Below are 22,264 nucleotides of genomic sequence, written 5' to 3'. Positions count from 1 at the left end.
TGCGCGTGAATCCTTACGCTGCTTTATTTCTACATTGACGCAGTATTCCGCTGAACACGTCGTGAAACAACAAAACAAACCCAGCAAATACTAAAGGGCGGCAACAGTAGTTCTTACCTGTAACATGTCACTCGCTGAGTTGACGAGGAATTCGTTTCAATGTGGGGTATCTCCGCAACAGGTGAGTAGTTTCTATCATGTAGTACTACATGCTATAATGGTGTACCGGAGCTTCTCAGTGGTTGGGATTATGCAAACTGCTTGTACAGCAACATCATGTCGGTGTCGACTTTAGCACCGCTATTAGCAGTATGTGACCTGCATACTGATGATCCAGACTCTACATTGAATACGTGTTGAACAGATACTATCCTTGAACTTTATCGCTTGTACCCCGCAGACCCTACTCTTCGCGAATACCTTCAGCTTGCTCTGAGTGACGGATTACTTTCGAACGCGGTCTTTGTCTCCACATTTATACGCGCTGCTCGGGACCCAGAACTTCAGAATGGGTCTACCCTGGATATGCTTTGCCGCTTAGCTCTTAATACACATTACACATCGGGATCATCACCCGCAGGATCCATCATCCCCTTAGCGGACTCCCAGGTTTCTGTACTTTCCAAAGTACAAGATGCGCTGGCTCTTTTGCGGATTGCCCACTCTCTTCCCCCTTCTAACTTCCATCAGCTTATCGTATCAGCTTCTGAACTCGCGATCCTACTACTGTCTTGTGTCACTGACATGTCGCAGTTAACAGCCGCTCAAGCTATGATTTATCTCGGGGATGCGAATGATGTGCTGCAGTCATTGCGCCTTTCGCAGGAACTCCGGCAGGTATTAGAGGGCTTCGTATTATCTTTGAGCTTGCTCATGGGAGATGACGCAAAAGCCGTCAGGGATGCACAAATGTTGCACGCTATGCAGTTGACTATGGGAAAAAATGACGTCCATGGTGTCAATGGTGAAACTGATACCGTCACCTGTGGTCTGTTATTGCAATGCCTTGTACGTATTTCAGGGCTGTAACTCGAGCACCACTCATCCTTTACAGATGGCATGCCGTACCTGTGACTTTGGAGCGGGAAGTGATTTAGAAGCTGTTGCAGTAATGACAGGTACATTGCGGTGGACGTCATGGGCCCCGAATGTCTTTTGTACGCAGCTACTCGTGGCTGCTCTGACTTGCGTCGCTCAAAGCTCTGCTAAGGATGATCATGAATCTTCCTTTTCTCTATGGAGAGCGTTTGTGGTTGGTCGTGTAAGTTTTAGTGCAAGGCTACCGTGAGTATCATTACAGCTTACCACCAACTCATGATCTATAGCTTCCGCGGCTTCTATTTGCCCTCGAAAAAAGTCTTGAAGCTCATGGAACAACGGAGGCAGATTGGGTAAGCGAAATCTTTTTTGAAAGTCGTGAAGGCTTAGCATGAACTACGATTCTATCAGCGAGCTGCAATGCATGCTGCATTGTTGTCGTTATCTCAACGGTCTGATCTATTGGCACAATGTGACGCTGTAGCCCGACAAGGCAAAGGACCCGATTCCAGTCAGGATAACAACACATCGTATGTTTGATCGTTGTTCCGCGTCCTTCGTGCGAACGTCTCATTCTGAAGGTATAGATCACTTATTCGCGAATTCATTCAACAACTTCTAGCTGTTGGGATTATCGAGTATGCATTTGCGGTCTCCATGGACCCCATGATGGTAAACGACCCCAGGACACGTTTACAGTCAGAAGCTTTTGATCATGGCTGTTCCATAGAAGTAAATTATCACACCATACTTTCCTTGCTGATGATGACGGGACCTGCAGACTTATCTAGATTCAAAACTCACTTTAGATTCAGATCCAGAAGACACTTCGTTACTACTGGAGAAAATTCGCCAAGAACCTGGCAGCCACTACTATCTCGCCGCTGTGGTTCAGAAAGTAATTGCGAGGCTATTCATGATTGATCCCGTCCGTTAATCAGGCACTTTTCAGCGATTTACGTCACACTCTACGTCCCTGGATCTCGAGCACTTGAGTCACCTAACGCGGACATTGTACCACCATGATTTCGCCTTAGATATACTATCACTGCATCTCAAGATCTCAAACTTGATTTGTAATGCACTGGAGATAATCTCGGAGTATGATTGCGAAACAGTTGGTATGTTCGCCACCGAAGCTTACAACATTTGTGTTAACAACGACTCATAGGTGATCCACAAACTGCAGTGAGCCATTTGGGCGATATAGTTCTATTTGCAGAGATGGTCTTGGCAAAATTCCGGGTATGTTTTCTGTCGTCGGAATACGATTGTTCCTTGACATTCTTTGTCAAGATCTCATCGCCAATCATCAAAGACGGAAAGATGTACCGCACAGAACTTCTCCGATGCACTTCGAGAGTTTATCAGTTAGATGAATTAAGCCTAGAACATAAATCCGCATTTGCCACTTGGTACAAGGCGATTTTTGATAGCAATAGCGAAGGGATTGACGACGCCTTACTCCGGTAATGTTTTCCCGCCGTTGCAATGAAATTTGTGTCTCATTTCCCTGTAGTACAACAAAACCCCAAATTCTCCTGCAAATCTCCGCCACACTATTCTCGCAGGCCGCCCTGGCTCGTCATGAAAGCCGACTTGATAACGACACGCTGCAGACCGGTATGTCATACTTCCTTGGACCATTGCTCCGGTGGACACTCGTTGGCGTGATCCATGCTATGTTATTTGAAATTGGGCAAAGAGCGTAAGTGCAATACCGGTATCAAATGAATTCATCGTCGACACATTCTTGCTACAGGCTTATAGCTCCCCTTCACCTCGCAATCGTACAAACTATTTTATGCTCTCCTCATTGTCCCATCGTTGTCCGCCGTCTTTGTAGTCCGAGCTGTCTCAGACTATTATCTAGTAGACGGATCCAAGCTTTCCCCCAGAGTCCAGTTCTGGACATCAGCGTTATACGAGCCACGTGCTTCCAAACCCTCGGAGTCAACAAAGACCGTGAGTAACAAGTTCGAAACAATCATTTCCTCTTGCCAGCTAAATTGATCATCTGACACAGCATCTTGCAAGGCGTTGGAGGATCATCAGATCAGCCCTGCCACCAGATGGATGGACTTCCCAAAGCAAGAGATCCACGAGGCACTCGCCTTAGCTCGGCGCCACAAGGCTCCTCGCATTGACGTTACACGGTGTCTTTCCGCCACTTCACCCTCTAAATTCCTTAATCTGCTCTGGTCAGAGCTCAGTGTCGCTTCCAGTCTAGGGGAGATGGAAACGTGCAGGCGCCTAGCGACATTCGTTTTAGCCATGCCGCGTCAGCTATCATCGGCGCCACCCCTCCTTCCGATATTTATGTACAACGTTCTCCCCTACCTTATTACCACCATAGACCAACAGCAGGCAACAGAAAAGGGTATGAACACACAGCTCCTGGTGACAATCATTTCATCCGCCCTCACCGCCGCACTACACATCGAATGGGCGGTGCAAACAGTATGCGAAGAGCAGCGCTTTGTACTTGGTCAACCAAGTGCTGCTGTCGCGAGGCGGCTTGCAGCTGACCTCCGAGCGCAGAAGCGCGGTTCGTCTACTAGTGCAACTATTTTGCAGCGTCTGGGATCATCCCCTGCTTTCGTCACCAATTTTCCTGTGTTTGTGATGTAAAAAGCTGTAATAATGTAGACGAAACTTCAGGATAATATATCTTGCGAAAATCTAATTACGCCTTGCCGTCTAGCTTCTACACGGCCATGCATTACATACTCGCCAGAACCAATTCCGCGCACACCAGTGGCGTGCAATATCAAGATATATACAAGGGTCTGAAACACATAAATAGTCATGGTACTGGTGCTACACGCATGGGCAAACGTTTTTTAAACGCTTGGTACGGGCGGAGCTGGCAACACAGGGTAAGTGTAAGCGATAGTATGACAGATAGATGGAGGACTCACGGCAGCAAGCATTTTCTACCGGATCACAGTTTTGATCCGCTGGACACAGTATCAAACACGATGAGTCCATGGATGACTTGAGGGTGATCAGCCAAATGGGGATAAGTATAATCGATGCAGGGTACCCACCCTCAGTTGGTCTTCTGGAAACATGTTTGGGTTGCGAGTATGGTACTCGGGTTGAATAGTACTAGAATGTATGCCGTGATAATGAAGAGCTTTTCTAATTTCTGCTGCAACAGGCATAAAGTCATGGTTTCGTGATGCCATTACGTGTACCGATGCGACGATTTTGGATTCCGAGAGTTGCCACACATGCAATTCATGCACGGAAAGAACCCCATCTACATTCAGAATGGATTCCCGGACCTCGTCCAGGGATATAGCCGGCGGTACGCCTTGGAGGAGAATGAAAGACGCACTCTCGACTGAGACAGATGAGTTGATGCCAAAGATACAGGTAGGAAAATTCACATACCCAATGGCAGAGCAGACGAAAAGATAATGGCCGTGATCACAAGACTAATGATAGGGTCGAAGTAAAATTTGTATTTCCATTCCGTAAGCCAGATGACCAAGCCGGTAGCAATGACTCCGACATTCCCTAGGGCATCGCCTAACACATGCAATACAAGGGCGCGCATATTCATAGAGCCATGCGTGTGACCATGATGGTGGACTGTGTTACTCTTGGAAGACGGCACTTCCGTTATTTCGGATCCGAGGAGTGGGAGGCGCTCATCGAACACGTGGCTGGAGGTGCTTAATCGCCTCGTGTGCGAAGAAGGGGATGCTATGTCCTGAGCAGCTTGCACGACGGACGCACGCGTCGCAATGGGGTGACCATACATCGAGGAATATGAGTCAGAGCGCTCATGGCTACTAGGCCGTCCAGGTATCTTTCTCGGGGAAGTGACATCATCGTTTACAACTTGTTCTAACTGAGAGATGCTCGAGGAACGTGTTAGAGTCGGAGAGGTCTTATGGTCATGACTATGTTCTAGACATAGCGTGGTAATGTCTGAGCAGCGATCAGCATGGTGATGACGTCAAAACTGACCATGGAAGAGGAAGAGGCCAACAATATTAGACGCCAGACCGAAGGACCCTACGATCACAATCAAACGAGGATTGGAAATTTCTGCGGGAGCGAATGGTGAGAAAATGTTTCTGGACGACATAGGGACTCGCCCACCTGGAGTGCTGAAGAAACGCTCCAAGGCTTCCATCGTAATAGAGAAGCAAAGCGCAAGGAGAAAAACCCCATTGACAAGAGCAGCGAGAATTTCAGCTCTGTGCCACCCATAAGAATATCTAGAATCGTTGGCACTTTTTTGTGACAACTCAAAGACAAAAGAGAGGTTATGAATTATTCAATGGGCTGAAACGATTGACATCATACCTTAATGGCGTAGAGAGCAACCACAAGGCTTATCACATCGCTGTTGAGGGATTTTAGCTACATGGCAGAGTAAGTTGAAGGAATCCAAACTTCAGCATGTGGAAACTGTCGGCGACAAGGGCAAGCGAACCAACAGCATAACCTGCGAGTGTCTCTCTTAAGAGGATCCTAGTGTAAGACTACAGAATGTCAACTTACCTGCAATGAGCTCAATGAAGAAGAATATAACGTCAATAATAAGCAACAGCGTTATTCTCCCTGAGCGAGACATCCCTAAGACGGACATCGAGTGGTAAGTAGTAGAGGCTGGCACTAAGTAATGCCTACTAGTAAGCCGTTCACCGCGGCGGAACAACTCACCACCGCTGCTTACGTAAACTCATCTTATGCAACATTTTTCGGCGACCGTCGACCGTCGTTTGAAGCAAGACTACAGTAGCATCTCGGTCCAAATCATAGACCGTATCAGAATCGTTTACATAGAAAACCAAAATGGCCGCTCCATCGATGGCTGCAGCTCTGGCTGCCTCACTTCCCGCCCCTCAGGCCGCACCAACACCTGCAGCCCCCACGTATGAAGCCATCCCTGCATCCATGTCCAAGGCGATCGACATCGAGGCTGAGATACCTCTTACATGCGTCCAGCTTGATGGAATAGTGCGTAATTTTGTGGATCCCCTCTCCCTTATGTCCCCCATCATTTACCTATGGACGGTTCTACTACTTCTACTTTTTAAAGTTGCGCGTTGAACTTCTATTTATGCTATACTGACTTTTGAATCGCAGGTTATTACCAAAATTTTGAAACACAGTCGCGAGGCGTTCTCAACAACCGCGCATGGGCTTCTGTTAGGCCTTGATCTTGATGGCATCCTCGAGGTGTCCAACTCGTTTGCATTACCGAATCATCACAATGACGACGATGAAAAGGCGACAAAATCTATTGGTGGGTCCCCCGTTATTATCTCCACGGATCGTAAACACTAATAAAACGTTGTTGATGGTAGCCCGCTACCAGCAATCCATGCTGCGATCGCTAAAAGAGGTTCAAGGAGACGACAATGTCGTAGGGTTTTACCAAGCAACCTCGCTTGGTGCTTTCTTCAATCAATCACTGATAGATACACAAGCAATCCACCAAGATAGGCTTAGACACGGCGGTGTTGTTATTGTTCATGGTAATGTCACGTGGCCCGACATGCAGACGCCACATGCTGACAGCAAGGTTAGATATCTCACAGACGGCACGCGGAAATGCATCATTCCGTGCATTCAAGCTGACGCCAGCATTCATGGATGCCTACAGAAGAGCTAATTTTAGTACAGCCGGGTATGTTTTCTCGGTTTGATCACGCTCCTCGATCGATTTAACTGAGTGAGATTTATAGGTTGATTAGCCATCGATTAACTTTTGCTTCCATACTTGAGGAGATCCCGTTAAGAGTTAGGACAAATGCGCTTCTGAGTTCGTATTTGAACACGCTTGCGATTCCTTCGACTTCAACGTTTTCGGATGCTCATCCGGGGGTGGCAACGACGTCAGCGTTACCTCCGTCTTATTCAGTGCTTGATATAGGCAATGTGGGACTGACGAAGAATCTGGAACAAGTCGCCGAAGCGATCGATAATTACCGGACAGAAGAAGGCAATGTCGCGTATTTGTCGAGGCAAATCGCACGGGAGAAGCTTCGTGCGGAGACGTATGTTGCGAAACGGAAAGAGGAGAATGCGCGGCGGGTGGCGCAGGGATTGAACGCCCTGCCCGAAGAAGATGTCAGCAGGTTGTTCAGGATCCCGCCTGAGCCGAGCCGGTTGGAGAGCATGCTCTTACTAGGACAGGTGGATGCTTACGCGAAGAGTCTCGAGAGCATTGCAGGTGCGGGATTAGTGAAGATGTATGCAGCCAAAGCTAGCTCTGGTGTATAAATTTCCTTGTATTATACAGGGGCTAGACCAATAACGGATTAGCGTTTGAGAACAATGCGAGGTTACATGCCATTGTTTTAGGGCAGACCTGCCATTGTTGGTACCTGATAAAAAATAGGGTGGTTGTGACCGGAGGCAATAATATTTTTAGATACCTGAAAAAAATACATAACCTTTTTGTTAAAATGATTACTTAATATAATTTGTGGGATGTATATTAACTGAGGGTACTTCCTTCGCCTTTTACACATTATCTTGGTGTTTGACTTGCTTCTTCTTCATCGTTCTTTCCCTGGTTGTCGGCTGTCTTTTCTTGTCCACAATCTTTATTTTTAATAGCTGGTACTGCTACTATAAAGTCACCCGTCGATCCTTTTAGTCGAACCAGCAAGTGTCTTCTCCCCCGCTCATTACAATGGCCCCCATCACGAAGTGCCTTGCTTTTCTCTCCCTTGTACTCTCGGCTGCTGCCCTCACTTCCCCTCACATCTCCAATGATGTTTTTAACCACCGTCGCGCTCTCACTCATGTCGACGTACAGGCAGTCACTGGTGGTCAAGTCGATACTTCGTCAGCTCCCACACGTAAACGTTCTCTGAACAAACGCTGCGCACCTAAACCATCTGGTAACTCCAGTGTATCTTCTTCCTCGCCATCGACCTCCCCGTCTGCCGTTGCTACAATCGCCCCGGTTAACGTTGCTTCATCACCTGTTGTCACCTCTTCCCATCACTCCTCTTCCCATTCCTCGTCTGCTTCGGAGCCAAGCCAGGAAGCTTCCAGTCCTACTCCCACTCCCACGCCTACGCCTACGCCCACACCTTCCCCAAGTACCACCAGCAAGGCTGCGCAGACTACTTCTGCATCCAGTGGTGGTGCGCCAGGTGGCTTCCTAAGCGGCATTAATGCTGGGCAGGGTAAGTTTTTCATCATCATTGTCCAGTTCTCGGCTCATTTTTCATGGTAGGCACATACTACGCGACTGGTCTTGGAGCGTGTGGTATCACAAACACCGACAGTGATCACATCGCTGCTGTCTCACACTTGTTGTTCGACGTCTACCCGTAAGTATTATACTCTCTGTTCATAGCTGAGGTCTCATTTTGGTGAACCAGTGGCTATAATGGTGTGAACCCCAACAACAACCCTGTCTGCGGCCAGAAAGTCACTGCTAGCTGTAAGTCCCTTCTGTCTATTAGCGATCATGTTTTGACTTTATCTTCAGACCAGGGCAAGAGTGTGACAGTCACGATCACTGACCGGTGCACGGGCTGTGCGCTTACAGACCTTGACTTCTCGCCCTCTGCATTCAGCGAACTTGCGAATGAGTCGTTGGGACGCATCGACATCGACTGGTCATGGAGCTAAACATCTCGCTCCCGTTACGCCTTCATGCTTTCACGCCGAATGGCCATAACGTCTTCTATGTTTTATTCGTTATTCTTGCAGTCAAATACTCCGAGGTATATATTTTTTCCGATTGCTTTCGCGCCAGCCGCCTCTCTGCTAGCAGAGAGCTTGGGATTGCTATCGATTTTACTCATTCCCATATACCCACACACACGTGCTATGTACATATGATCACTGGATGATTCCTATTTACCTAGTTGATGGGTTGGATTGAGCGGTTGTTGCTTGCTTGGGTCTTGCAGCGCTTTTCTTCTTGATAGGCTTAGCTTTGGTTTAGGTCTTATTATTGTGCAGTTTGTAACATAAAGTGGAATATAGATGCCTGCTATGTAACCTGTACATCCCGTTGTTGAATGACTCGTGTCCCAAGTATACGCCATCTTACGACACGGCATCCGAAATCAGTCGCCATCGATTTTCGCATCCGCACTGCCGTTAGGCTACATTTTGACACTCCAAGTCAGGCGAACAGTCACTCATACCCGATACTTCTGCCCTCGGTCCTAGTAGAATCGAGGAATCAGATTAATCGAATATGATCTTTCATTTCCGCGTCGCTGCCGTTATCCAAGCATTGCAATTACCACATAAACGTAGGTAATATGATTGGTCCATTCGGTAAAGTCTGGCTGAAAGGCTGTGACTGACAGGCTCCCTTGAAAAAAACGTTGCAAAGACACCGAATCACGCCAACGGGAAGGCGCAGTATCCCCGCGGTTTCAAACGATGTTATGGGTAGCTGTCTGATCATGTGATGTAAAAAACCACTGTAGGCCGAAAGCAAATATAGCCGCATTGCAGGTCTCACGACAACCCTGCTGCTGTCATAAGTTGCTGCCAATAGCCTTCTTCGGGGGTACCTGATACTGCACTACCCACTGCGATCATAAGATTCTCTCTCTCCTCCCCCTCCGATCTCGTTGAGACTGAGAGAATCGTAACTACAAGGTCCACCGCTAACCTTCGGATAAGTAGTGAAGAAGTAGGGATTTTGGTGAACGGGCCAGGAAGCCGACCGCGAACAGGATGCGTGATCATGAAAAAGGGCGTGAGGCGGGTTTGCAATCCGATGATTTCCTATAAACACACAAAGGAACGGGATCATATGTTCGTCAATTGCCCGTCGTTCCGATCAAGGACGCACCTCATGTTTAATCATGATGGAGCCACGCTGGAGAAGACGTAACAATGATTTGATGACTATCTAGAACCAGGACGGTCAGCTGAAAAAAATGGCAATAAGCTCAACTTAAAAAATTACCTCGGAAGTAGCCAGGTTGTGAGGACCTATCTCCCAAAGCGTTTTTGGGAGGTGTAATATCCATTCTCGGAATTTTTCCTGCTCCCCTGTATTGCGCACATCGAAATGTCCGCAATAGTCTGACTCTGTTTCGAGCTTGGAGTGATGTCACGCATTCATTTCATAGAGGGGTGAGGGAAAACACATACCAAAAGAATTCGAGCTATAAACTCCACAGTGAGCGCCTTGACAGCAGACTTCGATGTCGTCTTAATCGCTTGATCAAGCATCGCGGATAATACGGTGTCTGTGGGGGCCTCGCCTTGACTCCGCGTGTGGCTCCCCTTCGGCTGGTTTAGAAGAGCCCATATCGTGGGTAGCAGCGCGATGTACATCGTCGGGATTAGCGGCCTTGAAATCTGTGCCCCAGAGTGGTCTTCCCCTCGCAGAAGACTAGTGACGTATGTTCTGACCAGGCCGGCTTGTAAGGTTAACTTGCCCTCATATTTGACATGAGAAAAAAAAGCGTTTGATCGAGAAGTTGGAAAGCGGGCTTTGCGTGAAATATCTCCTGATGGTCGGCGGAAGGATACGAGAACCAATAGCGCTGTGAGCTCGCAGTAGATTATATTCAGATCTTGGAATGCATGTTCCACCTGATTGCAATCAGCTGGGGAATCTTTATCCCAGATTGACGAATCGTTACCTTGATTTCTCGGCGTGCAGGCCTGAACGGAAAGTACCCTGTCATATAACCGAGCAAGGTACTTAGCTCGTCGCAAAGGGTTTCCTCCTCGGCGTGGCTCAAGGAGAACCTGTCTTGCAATATTGATCCATAGAGCGTCTTCATGATTCGCGCCGTCACGGTAAGAAGGTTGAGCTCTGCTTCAGGAGGATTCGCGCTAGGTGAAAAGACAATGGGAGCGCAATCAAGATACGAAGCTAGTAAAGTCGAGTACAGCGTTCGAGCCAGGTGCTATGGATCATGTGGCGTTGATGGAAGACTAGACGATGAGAATAATCGGTGACGCACGATGAGAGAGGAAGTATTACTATTTAGATGAGTCAATGATTCAGTTTGAGCAAGTGATAAGTCAGAAAGGTCATTTAGAGACCAAGCCGCGGCTAATGGGCCAGTCGCGAAGTTCGGCATACATATAAAGCCATCGCGAGGGTGCTCAGCGTCCAGCTGAGGTTGACAATCAACCGACTCGGGTCGGAATAATCGTTGGTAAGCAATGAATGGCCGAGTAGAGCGGAAAGAAGGAGCGAGGAACCATGTTGGTAATGGGACTGCGGCCGGGTCCAGGTTAGAAGTTGCATGATCTGACAGTCGCAGTTGTTGTGATACCGCATGAGTGAGAAATGCCGAAAGTGACTTCAGTACGATGAGCTTCGACTGCAATGCATGTCAGCATTGATCCTGTAGCATGCTTGATGGTTTAGCCATACCTGCGACGAAAGAACTACACTAGCAGTCGATGTTGCCTTTAATTCACCTTTGTGGGATGAGAAGTTACATGAGTTTGCAAAGCGTTGTAACCCTTACCTTCGGTGTCACCATATTTGGTTCCTGCGCTCAATATCCCTAAGTATCCCTCTAAAACTCTTTTGCCGTGTCCAGAGTTTCCTTGGGTCCAGCCATCGACCACACTTTCTGGAACTATCTCAAGAAACAAGTCTAAGAATCGCACGGCATCGATCCTGATTTCTGGGTAGATATGGGTCTGGGCTGATGTAGTGAAAAGAATGAGCAGTGGAACATGAGGGATCAGATCCTCCTGCATAAAACCAGCTTAAACATTTGAGTGATCACGATAAGTCATGTAGTACATCACCTTCGAAACAAGAGGTAGCAGCCAACTCAAAAATGAAAGCAGTGTCTTTCGAACGCCTGCATCCTGTAGATACTTAAATTTCATTTCCATGAACGCGTCACTGGACAAACCTCATCTCCAATCAAGCGGACACAAGCACCTAGTAGTATGGTCATTGAGGATTCTACGATGCCAGGATGCAATTCAAACAACTCCCGGAAGCTTAAGATGGCATCTGTGAATTCAATAAGCTTTTGTCGTTGCGAACGAATGACACATACCTTTCCGGGTATTTGCATTGTAGTGTTTCATGAGCGAAACGAGGTCATCGAATGACTGTTTCCTCCTGGTGGTAGGAAGTGTAGCATCCTTCTCTATAGCAATACTCTGGGTAGGAAGTACAATGCCTTTAACCATAAGATACATCCCGGCCCATAAATGTAACCGAATCAAATACTCACTACGAGCTTTGAATGAAGTATCCACCGCATTGCTTGGTAGCTGCTTGCCTTTACCAAGTTTCAATTTGGCTTTCTGTTGTCAAGTTTAAAAAATAGAAAGGGTCGGGCAAGTAAAAACTCACCGAGAAGTCGACTGCCTTCTCTTTCTTCTTTTTGGAGCTCTTTGGCATGATGGTGTCGAATAGCGAGAATGGATGAAAACGCGCTTGATCTTTGCGAGCATCGATGTTTCGGCAAAATCCATCACATGACTTAGTTCTCTATTTAGGAGCTTATCAAAAACGGAACGTTGATAACAAGACTTATACATAGTCCGGTTTAAACATATTGTAGTACAGGCAAAAGGATATCGTTGTGAGATGAAGGTAACTGCAATCTACCACCCGAATCTTAGGAATGGGCTCTTCATAAAATTGACTTGAAGATCCAAGCACAGCATATCGTCCTCGTCCTTAGTATAACCTCTCACAGCGACGGTGAATTTGGCTGCAAAAAAGTCAGCAACTGGCTTGACTATACTATACATAGACTTGTGCGCACCCTGAGGAATCTCCTTTGGTAATGCAACCGTTTCGACTACAGTGTAAGAGCCCTCTTCAACTGGACACTGGATGGTTGCATTTGCGTTGCGTCTATTATCCAACTTCAATCAAAATCCAGGACAAAAACAACAACCAACTTACGCTTCATCACAAACATCAAAACTCTTCGAGAGAAGTTTGATGAGTCCAAGTTTTACAACAACGTCGGCATAGGCTCCATCCTGCGAATAGACATGATATTTTCCGACATGTAATGTTAACAAAACCAACCTCAATTCGTTGTTGAGCAGTCCCCACGACTGTGACAGTCAAGTCTTGGCCCGGCTTGGGTGGGTCGGGAGAGACACTTATCGATTCCAACTGAACAACGTCTGTTGAGGAGCCTGAAGAAACTTAGCATACAGCCTATGCGCTTCTATCAAACAGGTCTCACCACAATCTTTCCATGACCAACTCTCCATTGTGTGCACCGGTTGATTCATAACTTCTTGTGTTGGAGGAGAACTTGCAGAAGCAAGACCTGCCAATATGGCGAGCAAAGAAACGGAGAATATATGAACCATGGCGCAACGGTAATTCGAGCAAAAGCTGAGAGAAGATAGAGTACTTGTCCGGAGCTCAGCTAAAGTGGCAGGATGGCGTGGGAGAATTCTATACAGGACGGAGCGATCTGTGGCGATGAGCGCAAGTCACTGCGCACTGGTGTGCACCAAGGCAACTCGCTTCCTTTCTCTTCTCGACCAAACACCAAGGCGATTAACAATTGTGCAAAGCAGCCAGAGAATATTGGTAGCTTGATCCTATCAAGCAGCGTTTACCGTTAGGGTCATTTTCATTGATATCGTCCCCGGGTTGTGCTGCCGAAAATGAAAGCTAGAGAGTATTGCTGTTGCGCAATCCCCTTGGTCAAAGCTGGTATATATACCACGCTGATCGAACAATTTTCTCTTGGGATTATCATAGGCACCCTTTCTGTTGGAACGCCTTCCAGTGAGTCGCTCCAACTTCTGATTTCTAGTATGTAACCCGTCTCTGTGTAGTTGTTGGAGCAGCAACTCCTTCATACGCGCCGGCGCTTCTTGCAGCAGTATGCTACGTGGGCGCTGCAATTCAAGTTCTTGGCTTCATAGGTGTATTCCAGGTATGATGTTCTTTCAATGTAGCTGCCGACGCTGAAATTTGCGTCGTTAGGAAAAACACATACTTTTCCGCCGTTACGCCACTCTTCACTCTCTCATCACCCTTGCCGCTTTCGCGATTGCCGCGGCGTGGGTCATACTCTCAGCCACTCGACACTCGACTTCTCTGACCAACTGCGAGAACAAATACTATCCTACAGCGCCCAACGGTAGCAATACTACCGAGGGTCAAACCGTCTGCGGCATCATCACCTGGATTGACGTTGGGTTGATGGCCGGTGCTTGGGTTTTCTTTGCCCTTGTGCAGGTAGCTTACCTACCATCTGATACTCTAGTAGCCAGCTGATCGTTGCTCCACAGGCATATCTACTCTTTGTTGTTTCATCTTACGGGACCGCCCAAACACGGGATTATGAGAAGTACGACGCTCTCAATGATACCACGAAACCACTGACGGATAATATTCCGATGTCTGATCGTGGCGATCCTTGGGATTACAGAGCATCTACCGAGTACGAGGATGGCCGCGGTCATATGCGACATGCAAGTACGGCATCAACCATGAATGCTCCATTACAGAAAGAAAGATACGCCGATGGTCAATCTTATCTTACGCCGACCTATCCCCCCGAGCCGCAGCCGCAATTTGAGCGGCAGCAGTCGACGCGAACTGCCCCTTCAAGCACGCAGAGCCCTCAGCCTGCACCATATGCTAATAACTACTACGGCCCTGATAGTCCGGCTGGGCAATCTGCACCCACACAGGCTCACCCCGGTGTGTATTGATTCCTAGGTCGCTCATCACAATCGCCATTTGTGGTCGACTTGAATGAGCGGGTTTGTCAGTTCTCCCGAATAGCGTTATCATTATAAGCTGATTCCTTTTTCCTAGCTTAAAGGTTCTTCGGTCGCCCAACGCCACAGATGGTCAAAACCGCCACATTCTTGTAGCAGAAGGAAATTCTCTGATTCCATCATTGCTTTGTGGATTCCTCCCCGTTTGTAATATACCTCTACAGCGAACATTCCTCTACATGGACTCATCTATTTCTACGACTATATATTAGACGTGGTATCTCTTGCTCCATTTCCAAAATTATGTTTCCTCCTCGTCTTCCCAGGGTCCTATCTTTAGTGATATGTGCTGTGCAGCGGCAATGTTCCTCCACCTATCTTGTCGGCCATGCTCGGTCATTAACTGACTATGAAATGAGACATGCACCACTTGATGGGGCAAGTGCCGAAGCAGAATTCTCTCCTCTATCGTATCACAAATAACTCGCTCTTCTTCAAATAGGGGTAGAGCATACCACGCATGAGTTATTTGTAACTTGAGCACTTGGAGCGAGGGACCCAGAGCTAGAATAAAGTTTTCACGCAGCTCGTTGACAGTCACCAATGAGAGAGCAAAGTACTCTAACGTGGGCAAACTGCGGAGGCATGAAGCGATGGTTGCACTTGAGAGCCGGCTACTGCCCAATAGGACGAGTTTACGAAGGCATGACCCGGGCCCCGCGAGGAGGGATTCCAGATGAATGTTTCTGATTTCGAAACCAAGTCGATGACCTTGTGCATGGATGAAGGAATCGAGTTGACAGTTGGGAAAACTAGTGTCGAAGCGTATCTGATCAAAGGCATTGCTTGTGACGCCCCGAATGGTGAGATGGCGCAGGGCAGGAAAAGGTGTTTTATCGAAACGACAATCTCCTGATAAACGCAGCGAACGAATGTGGTTCGAAGGAATCGTTTGGAAAGGATTTGCCCTTGTGGATGGATCCAGGTGAAGTTCGTATGCCTGCAAGAGGGGCTGGGGACCCTTTGCGGCAGGAAACATGGCACCCTCGAAGTTCAGCCGATACCTTGGGTATGGTACTGGATTGAGAATTGAGACCAGCAGGTAATATAATTAGCGTCTCACCTACAACTGGATATCATGTGGGGATGATAATGACGGACGTTGAATACTCGAATTTTCTCCAGCGATACGAACTTTGCTAATACAAGATACAACCGGGAGGCTGGGCCAGTCTAATCGATGACGACATAGCTAATTTAACGACCCCCTATTCAAGGCAGAAGAAGAGAATGTTACATACCTGACCATGCGTACTCTCCGAGACACGTCCATCGTTGGCAACATCGGCCCAACGGACTATGGGCGCAGCTTTGGGCTCGGAATCCAGATAAGCGAGGTAGTGATCCACGTCCCAATCGTTTCGCAGGGAGACATACTTATGGAATATTGCGCGTGCTTCATAGAAGATCTGCCTGCAGGTATGAAGGACACGAATATGGTTATTGGAGGGTTGCCGATTTTGATTCACACACAGGTGATTAGCCAAGATGGCTTCATAGATGAGGAAACGAACGTCGTAAGGTAAGTCTCGTATAGAAAGACCTTTTGTCGACATATTATGAGGGTTTCCAAGATGTAGGAAGGCTGAAATTGAACCAAGCTCATTAGTACCATTGAAATATGTAAAAAAAGTTTCCAAGGGAATTAATATTGGTTACCGTACTGGTCCTAGTACTAAGGTGATTATAAATTGCTGAAAAAGGTGTGAGCCAAGTTGATCAGCAGATTATCCCGAGCTTGACATTTGGAGGGAAAACGATCCAAGCCTCACCACTTAAGCATGGATCTGTCCTTCCCTGCTTCCGATCCTGGACTGCCATGTTCGCAAGGCATCGGAGGCCGCAATACCTGCGCAATTCCTCCGCACGAGGACAATAAAACAAGCAAAACGTGGCAACACGCCTGACTCTACTTATTTGTTCTTGAGTCACCGTTGCCTTACTTCAGGAACTTCATGCTACCCAAGCCACATAAACTCATCGTAACTTACATCTCTTCATTCAGGACCGTGCTTTTGTTGCCCTGATCTTTTGATAGTTCAAATTCGACGTCTAAACACTGCAGTGTTTGGGCACGACTATACCGCGTGCCGTAAGGCAAACAAAAGAGGCCAGCGCATCAACGCTTCTCCGAGTGAAGTGTCTTCGCGTGTCATCCTCAAGTCAATTAATATTGCTATTCCGTCTGGCCCTCCTTTCGTCTTTTTCCACTCCCCATCCCCAAAGACTTCTACTTATCGACACAAGCCTGAGCTCCCGTAACTTTCCGTTTCTAACGCTATCACAATATGCCTGCAATTACACAATCATATGAAGTCTTACTCGACTTCACAAACGATACGCATGACTGCGCAACGATCCAGTTACTGCGTGATTATGGCCGGAACACTAGCGCAGTTGTTCTGCTACACCCTGGAGAAAGCCTCACCCTAGTCCTCGAGGCGGGTTCCATGTATAAATATGCTCTCAAATCACATTCCAAGGTTGCCAACGTGAGGTGTGTATGCACGGCAAGTCTGTCGTTCGTTTCTCATATGTATTGTATACAGTGCACGGAGCTGGCGAGATATTCAGTGCGAAATATCGCATTTATTTGCTGCCAGCCCACCCTCATGGGCTTCTTTACGTGGGTCCACGGGTTCGCCCGCCAGCGGCGTCACCGTTGACCGAGTATGGCGGGACTATCGGTTCAATGTTTGGAACGATGCTGTAAGTAATTACCATATCTCCTGTCAATTATTCGGTCTTACCTCTAATAACCAGTGAAGCAAGCCCTTTTGACGAGATACTATACCCTGAGGGGCAGAAGCCTTCATACGATACCAATCAGCATTTGCACGTAATCTTGTAACGTAAATTTATTTCTTTATTGTTGCTGGTACACACCTCATCTTGCAATTGAAATTCACGCCGTAGGATGATAAGCAATCAAATGTTTATTGTTGTCATCCTTCCAAATTGCGCAATCGACATTGTGTTGATGACATATTAAGGGTAATCAACCTGCTCCGGTTCGACAACGGCGAGTGGAATGTTACGGATCTTCTGGGCAGGGATATAGATGTGAATGCTGTATTTCAGGCTCTGTACAAATCAGTGCGTGAAGTTTTTCAGTGACTTGAGATAAGGTGGGGATGTCGGCCGGATTAACACGCCGATGGTCCAGGTGCACTGCAACATGCATGATATTTACCGGACATGATAATCTCCCCATCATAATGTTACGGGCTATACGTGATGAACGCTCGGACTGTCGCGTGAGAATGATCATAGCCAGCGTCATATGTATGAAGTCCATTGCATCACGACCAAGGACGCGTATTTACGACAAACCATCTCCTGAACATGCCTTTCAACCTCCTGACACAATATGCAAGTTACCGCTAGCATAATACAGTTGGTGAGTCTGCGTGGGATAGGCTCATCTACGTTTGCTGATGAATATATGCCAAGCAATTTGCAAAGTTGCCTACTGTCGTACAGCTGGAATACAAACTTCGCGAAGATGGCTCAACTATGAAAGCCCTCGCATGATTCGGCGCGACAGACGTTCGAATCATCGATATGCCTATCACCGACATCACAGAATCGGAGACCTGGTTGTTAAAGTTAAAGTGACAGGCACAACTATTTGTGAACCAGATTTACATCTGTACCACGGAGAGACCATAACCCCTGAGAAGGGCGATATTTTGGGTGCAGGAAGGTGACACCGTCAGAAGACCCAGAATATGGTTTAGTGTATTTACACTGTCGAGTTTCCAATCTAACTCCGAGCAGGTCTTGGTCCCATTGGACAATGCTGTGCTCGCTGAGCAAGATTGAAGGGAGCATCTCGCATGACCAAGTCCCAGAGCGTCTGGAGCGTGCAAAGGAGCAGGGTTGCGAAGTTATCGACTTTGGCAAGTCAAGGACGTTAGTCAAAAGGTCCATCAAATAATTCCCCGGAGGACTTGACGTCGCACTCGACTGTAGTGAGCCCGTCACAAACACATCCAGTTATATTGTTTGAAACAGTTCTCAGGTACATACCACGAGCCGAAGACCTTACCTCGCAGATGGATGAAGATGCTCATGCTTGAGACTGATGTTCCCGAGACTACAAACGAGATGATCGTGTCTGTGAGGAAGATCATGCATCATGACGGGCAAATTCGACCCCAAATTGTGAGTTTCTTCGTCCTGCTTCAGGCGGTTCACTCCACCTAGTTTTTCAGTATAATCAGCCGCTTTTGACAAACACAGGTGTTGAAAAAGTGTTTGTGGAAACTCGGTTCTCCTCGCCGCCTTCCAGAAGTTCCGACGGAGCTCCGAAGCTCAGTCATAAACGATAAACGATAAATAAATTGGCTGACTACGCTACTGTCACTGATGTAACTCAGGTACTACATATAGAAGTGCCTCGTCAGCTCTTCGAAATACATAGCCACTATGAATGTGACTGCAAATGCCGCAAATGTCTAGCCAAATCAAACACACGCTCAGCCTTTCCGACCATTGGATTCGTAATATGCTTGTACATCCCCCAGATTTGCCCTGCCAAACGAATACTTGCAACGTGCCACGCGTGCGCTATTTTTGTCGCCAACACAGTGGTTATTTGATCTGCTGGTTGAATCGCAGGTACAATTCTCAAGTAATAGCGAGTCTCGTGCAAGGGCCACACCGAAGCGTCGTCCACGAACAAGCGCCGTGCGGAGTGTAGATAAACATCCGTTGTTCGAACAGTGGTTTTTGCTTCACAGAGAAGCATGGAAGTTATATCAACCACTTCCTGCGACGACTTGTTGCGCGTTTCGCGAAACGACAACACTTGGCAAATAGATGATGTGGTGTTTCCAGACACTCACACCTGAACTGGCACCACGGTGATATGCTTCCCATATGGGCAAATCGCACACTCGCAGAGTCCAGTTGGCGTGATCTCGCATAGAGCTGTACCAGTGCTGAGTATGCGTACGACGTCCGCACGTAAGGATGATCCGGTGGCGCATGCAAGTCATAAAGAGGCAGCGCGAGGGTATGACCAGGTACGAAGGTCGGATCAGCTGCAGTGCGTTTGGAGAGTATGCGAGTAAGCAAGGATGGCAATGGGATTTCAATGAAGGGGAGTATAAAACAAACCTGTCCGATCCAAACGGAGCATACGGTATGGGATAAGGTTGAATGACCTGAGAGTGAGAGTCATGAGCAATAGCATCCACTAATGCATTCGCTCGTGCTGGCAAAGACGATGAGTCGGTGTGTGCTTTGACATGGAGAGCCGGTGGGTTGGGAGACGACGAGATGATGTTAAGTTGATGACTGTGTGCATTAAGTAAAGCGTCTGACAGTCCTGTATTGTTGGCAATTCTTTCCTGATACGTCTCTAGTATTGTTCACGAGTCGTGTTTTTTATGTATATTGAAGTCGTGGTATTTGACGAAAAAGTCAGCTACCTAAAAGTGCTGTCGTCACGGTGATCGTAATGAAATGCTTAGCTGGTAGCGATGAAGCTTGAAGCCGTGCAGCCATCTATGCTTATGCAGTTGTCTGCGCTTCCACAGTGCATTGCTGTACGAACTATTGGGCATTTGGATACGGGTGCGGGACGCTGGCCTAATACTACATGGAGGACATGGAGAGGATACCATGCGAGTGAAAGGTCACTGAGTACCAAACATATGGTTCAACGTGAATACGACACGCACGACTTTATGCATCGTGCACAGCATGTCGATTGTGTAGGGCTGGCAATGAGTTCGAAGATATATGATGATCAGTACGAGAAGACAGAGGAGGCGCGTTTGAAGGCACTAGTTTACGAAGTGAGGCAGAGACTCTTGGAAGTCATCGGATCCAATTCTGCTTGGAGCAAAGAAAGCACTGAGTGATTCTGCTATCGACTACAAGGGTACATGCCTGGACTATATACTTTCGTGAGTGGCTCAAGAGCCAAGCTGAGAATACGTGAACGAAGGAGTGAGGCGAAAGGAGACAAAGCTGAGCGCTGCCCATGTGCAACGAGGCGTGACACATGATGTATGTGAAAATGTGAAATGTGAAAGTGTGAAATGTTATGCAAAGTCAGAATGTATTTGCATGTCTCGAATGTGAAAGGTAGAATCTCCACGCACCGACGATACTCGGAAATAGCTTGCGCCTTTGATCAGAAGTGTTAGTTTGCGGCGTAGAGGATAAGGAGTCCTTACAATTATGGCGAAGATCACATACCACTTATGCCACACAAGATGAGCACGCATCAGACTATCTGGAGCAGACTGAAGAGTTGTACGTGACTCAAGCTCGAATATTATGCATGAATTAGATCCTAAGATTGTAATCAAACATGCATGAGGTATATATTATGCCAGTGCATGCCTGCCCTTCCAACGAGCGGGCCGACCGAGTGCCCCTTGAACGAGCCGCATAGCAGGCCGAGTCTCTCCAGGTAATGCAACACCTGCACGGGCTGGCAAAACTGGGAAGCTGCCCACAAAGTTGGGGTTCCCTCGTTTCCGAGCTTTCTCCTTCTCCTTGGAGTCAGCTCGAAGTTGCATTTTGGCTTCGGCGACCGGCTTGGCCAAAATGGTTTCCTGCGTGTTCGCATATAATCAGGATGAAGAACAGTGACAACGATTGAGATCTTACAATATAAGCTGAAGCCTTGGCACCTATTTCTGTTAATGCCTCTCGTCCTCGATATTTCATGACTTTCTGAAGATTACGCCTCGTCGTTGGCCGCAGTTCACCGCTGTCAAGTCCACCCAAGTTCAGCTCTTTTGCAACGACAATATCTGCGTTTTGAACACCGCTGTTGACGACACCGCGGGGTGAGTCCCACCGAAGCTTTTCATTCAAGAGTTCCCGCCCTACTGCGCGTGCAGTCATCTCCAATTTGAAGTCACGGGGATTGTCGACGAGCTCAAGGAGAGCAATGGGTGCATTGTCTCCGAATCGATTATCGAGCCTATGGATCCGCGTGTAGCCTCCTGGCCTGTTTGCATAACGCTCGGCAAAGGTAGTGAAAAGCTTAGGGAGGACAGGAGGTTTCAAGATGAATGCTTGAGCCTGGCGATACGAAGTCTCGTTGTTCTTCTTCCCCAGCGTAATGATCTATTAACGCGTGAGCAGACTGCAAGAGATAAAAATGTGGTCTTGCCTTCTCTGCCAGCCTGGCAGTGTCTTTGGCCTTGGGTAATGTTGTTCTAATCTGCTCGTGTTCGAAGAGGGAAGTCACAAGATTCCTATGGTATTTTCAACGCCAGTGTAACCAAAATGAACTGGTTTACCCACCGTAACATTAAATTCCGATGCGAGGATGTCCTCGAGAATTTTCGAAAGGCTACTCCATGTTTCATAGCTGCCTAAATTCGCAACTTATTCAGTGACACGAGAGGATGTGGCAAGTTGCAACCGACGTATAGTGCCGCCTAGTACATACGCACCGAAAATTGCTTACACGTGATCTGATAATGAACAACAATATGTATGTATAACAGCAGGTACTTATACGTGCATAGATTTATCGTCC

General features: G+C 47.4%; 10 protein-coding genes across 10 annotated transcripts; 5 read left to right on the top strand and 5 right to left on the bottom strand.

Annotated features, from left to right (window-relative positions):
* Nucleotides 1-124: 124 nt before the first annotated feature.
* Nucleotides 125-3,669, top strand: HD556DRAFT_1228687 (mediator complex subunit Med5-domain-containing protein; the record flags this gene model as incomplete). Its single annotated transcript, XM_041297242.1, has 14 exons — nucleotides 125-181; nucleotides 240-309; nucleotides 365-1,008; nucleotides 1,055-1,261; nucleotides 1,326-1,391; nucleotides 1,450-1,568; nucleotides 1,620-1,770; nucleotides 1,820-1,936; nucleotides 1,991-2,159; nucleotides 2,210-2,283; nucleotides 2,335-2,507; nucleotides 2,558-2,746; nucleotides 2,801-3,003; nucleotides 3,065-3,669. The coding sequence occupies 14 exons, from the start codon at nucleotides 125-127 to the stop codon at nucleotides 3,667-3,669; spliced, it is 2,844 nt and encodes a 947-aa protein (XP_041165013.1).
* A 344-nt stretch (nucleotides 3,670-4,013) lies between these two features.
* On the bottom strand, nucleotides 4,014-5,727 carry HD556DRAFT_1338236 (cation efflux protein). The gene is made up of 7 exons (XM_041301981.1): nucleotides 5,560-5,727; nucleotides 5,452-5,503; nucleotides 5,362-5,401; nucleotides 5,155-5,302; nucleotides 5,020-5,100; nucleotides 4,438-4,959; nucleotides 4,014-4,387 (listed from the first exon to the last, which is right to left on the bottom strand). The coding sequence occupies exons 1-7, from the start codon at nucleotides 5,645-5,647 to the stop codon at nucleotides 4,047-4,049; spliced, it is 1,272 nt and encodes a 423-aa protein (XP_041165012.1). The 5' UTR covers nucleotides 5,648-5,727; the 3' UTR covers nucleotides 4,014-4,046.
* HD556DRAFT_1338234 (translation initiation factor 3 subunit 3) lies at nucleotides 5,728-7,497 on the top strand. Its single transcript, XM_041301980.1, has 5 exons — nucleotides 5,728-6,018; nucleotides 6,148-6,307; nucleotides 6,369-6,539; nucleotides 6,592-6,691; nucleotides 6,750-7,497. The coding sequence occupies exons 1-5, from the start codon at nucleotides 5,854-5,856 to the stop codon at nucleotides 7,285-7,287; spliced, it is 1,134 nt and encodes a 377-aa protein (XP_041165011.1). The 5' UTR covers nucleotides 5,728-5,853; the 3' UTR covers nucleotides 7,288-7,497.
* On the top strand, nucleotides 7,498-9,036 carry HD556DRAFT_1285897 (RlpA-like double-psi beta-barrel-protein domain-containing protein-containing protein). Its single transcript, XM_041299332.1, has 4 exons — nucleotides 7,498-8,204; nucleotides 8,255-8,351; nucleotides 8,403-8,464; nucleotides 8,513-9,036. Exons 1-4 carry the CDS (start codon nucleotides 7,703-7,705, stop codon nucleotides 8,653-8,655), a joined length of 804 nt encoding a protein of 267 aa, XP_041165010.1. The 5' UTR covers nucleotides 7,498-7,702; the 3' UTR covers nucleotides 8,656-9,036.
* A 465-nt stretch (nucleotides 9,037-9,501) lies between these two features.
* On the bottom strand, nucleotides 9,502-12,685 carry HD556DRAFT_1498410 (uncharacterized protein; the record flags this gene model as incomplete). Its single annotated transcript, XM_041308920.1, has 13 exons — nucleotides 12,338-12,685; nucleotides 12,216-12,288; nucleotides 12,036-12,161; nucleotides 11,886-11,989; nucleotides 11,776-11,838; nucleotides 11,487-11,718; nucleotides 11,390-11,436; nucleotides 10,971-11,336; nucleotides 10,644-10,913; nucleotides 10,147-10,593; nucleotides 9,959-10,093; nucleotides 9,842-9,901; nucleotides 9,502-9,774 (listed from the first exon to the last, which is right to left on the bottom strand). The coding sequence occupies exons 1-13, from the start codon at nucleotides 12,383-12,385 to the stop codon at nucleotides 9,502-9,504; spliced, it is 2,244 nt and encodes a 747-aa protein (XP_041165009.1). The 5' UTR covers nucleotides 12,386-12,685.
* Nucleotides 12,442-13,395, bottom strand: HD556DRAFT_1338219 (ML domain-containing protein). Its single transcript, XM_041301979.1, has 5 exons — nucleotides 13,191-13,395; nucleotides 13,028-13,140; nucleotides 12,899-12,978; nucleotides 12,756-12,847; nucleotides 12,442-12,701 (listed from the first exon to the last, which is right to left on the bottom strand). Exons 1-5 carry the CDS (start codon nucleotides 13,318-13,320, stop codon nucleotides 12,592-12,594), a joined length of 525 nt encoding a protein of 174 aa, XP_041165008.1. The 5' UTR covers nucleotides 13,321-13,395; the 3' UTR covers nucleotides 12,442-12,591.
* A 228-nt stretch (nucleotides 13,396-13,623) lies between these two features.
* On the top strand, nucleotides 13,624-14,622 carry HD556DRAFT_1193762 (uncharacterized protein; the record flags this gene model as incomplete). Its single annotated transcript, XM_041296235.1, has 4 exons — nucleotides 13,624-13,747; nucleotides 13,798-13,898; nucleotides 13,949-14,203; nucleotides 14,257-14,622. Coding segments are annotated over 4 exons (846 nt in total), but the record flags the coding sequence as incomplete, so codon positions are not given.
* Nucleotides 14,623-14,837: 215 nt separating this feature from the next.
* HD556DRAFT_886489 (uncharacterized protein) lies at nucleotides 14,838-16,673 on the bottom strand. The gene is made up of 3 exons (XM_041311940.1): nucleotides 15,993-16,673; nucleotides 15,819-15,924; nucleotides 14,838-15,768 (listed from the first exon to the last, which is right to left on the bottom strand). Exons 1-3 carry the CDS (start codon nucleotides 16,305-16,307, stop codon nucleotides 14,993-14,995), a joined length of 1,197 nt encoding a protein of 398 aa, XP_041165006.1. The 5' UTR covers nucleotides 16,308-16,673; the 3' UTR covers nucleotides 14,838-14,992.
* On the top strand, nucleotides 16,674-17,738 carry HD556DRAFT_887535 (uncharacterized protein). The gene is made up of 4 exons (XM_041311943.1): nucleotides 16,674-17,248; nucleotides 17,301-17,464; nucleotides 17,515-17,603; nucleotides 17,668-17,738. Exons 1-3 carry the CDS (start codon nucleotides 17,040-17,042, stop codon nucleotides 17,592-17,594), a joined length of 453 nt encoding a protein of 150 aa, XP_041165005.1. The 5' UTR covers nucleotides 16,674-17,039; the 3' UTR covers nucleotides 17,595-17,603; nucleotides 17,668-17,738.
* Nucleotides 17,739-21,008: 3,270 nt separating this feature from the next.
* HD556DRAFT_1338177 (ribosomal protein L17) lies at nucleotides 21,009-22,156 on the bottom strand. The gene is made up of 4 exons (XM_041301978.1): nucleotides 22,027-22,156; nucleotides 21,893-21,977; nucleotides 21,382-21,846; nucleotides 21,009-21,326 (listed from the first exon to the last, which is right to left on the bottom strand). The coding sequence occupies exons 1-4, from the start codon at nucleotides 22,089-22,091 to the stop codon at nucleotides 21,096-21,098; spliced, it is 846 nt and encodes a 281-aa protein (XP_041165004.1). The 5' UTR covers nucleotides 22,092-22,156; the 3' UTR covers nucleotides 21,009-21,095.
* Between the last annotated feature and the right edge of the window lie 108 nt (nucleotides 22,157-22,264).

Source organism: Suillus plorans, assembly GCF_016647745.1.
Source record: "Suillus plorans strain S12 chromosome Unknown HD556scaffold_7, whole genome shotgun sequence".
NCBI lineage: Eukaryota > Fungi > Basidiomycota > Agaricomycetes > Boletales > Suillaceae > Suillus > Suillus plorans.
Note: the sequence above shows the minus strand (reverse complement) of the source record. Positions and strands in the feature narration are given on the sequence as shown.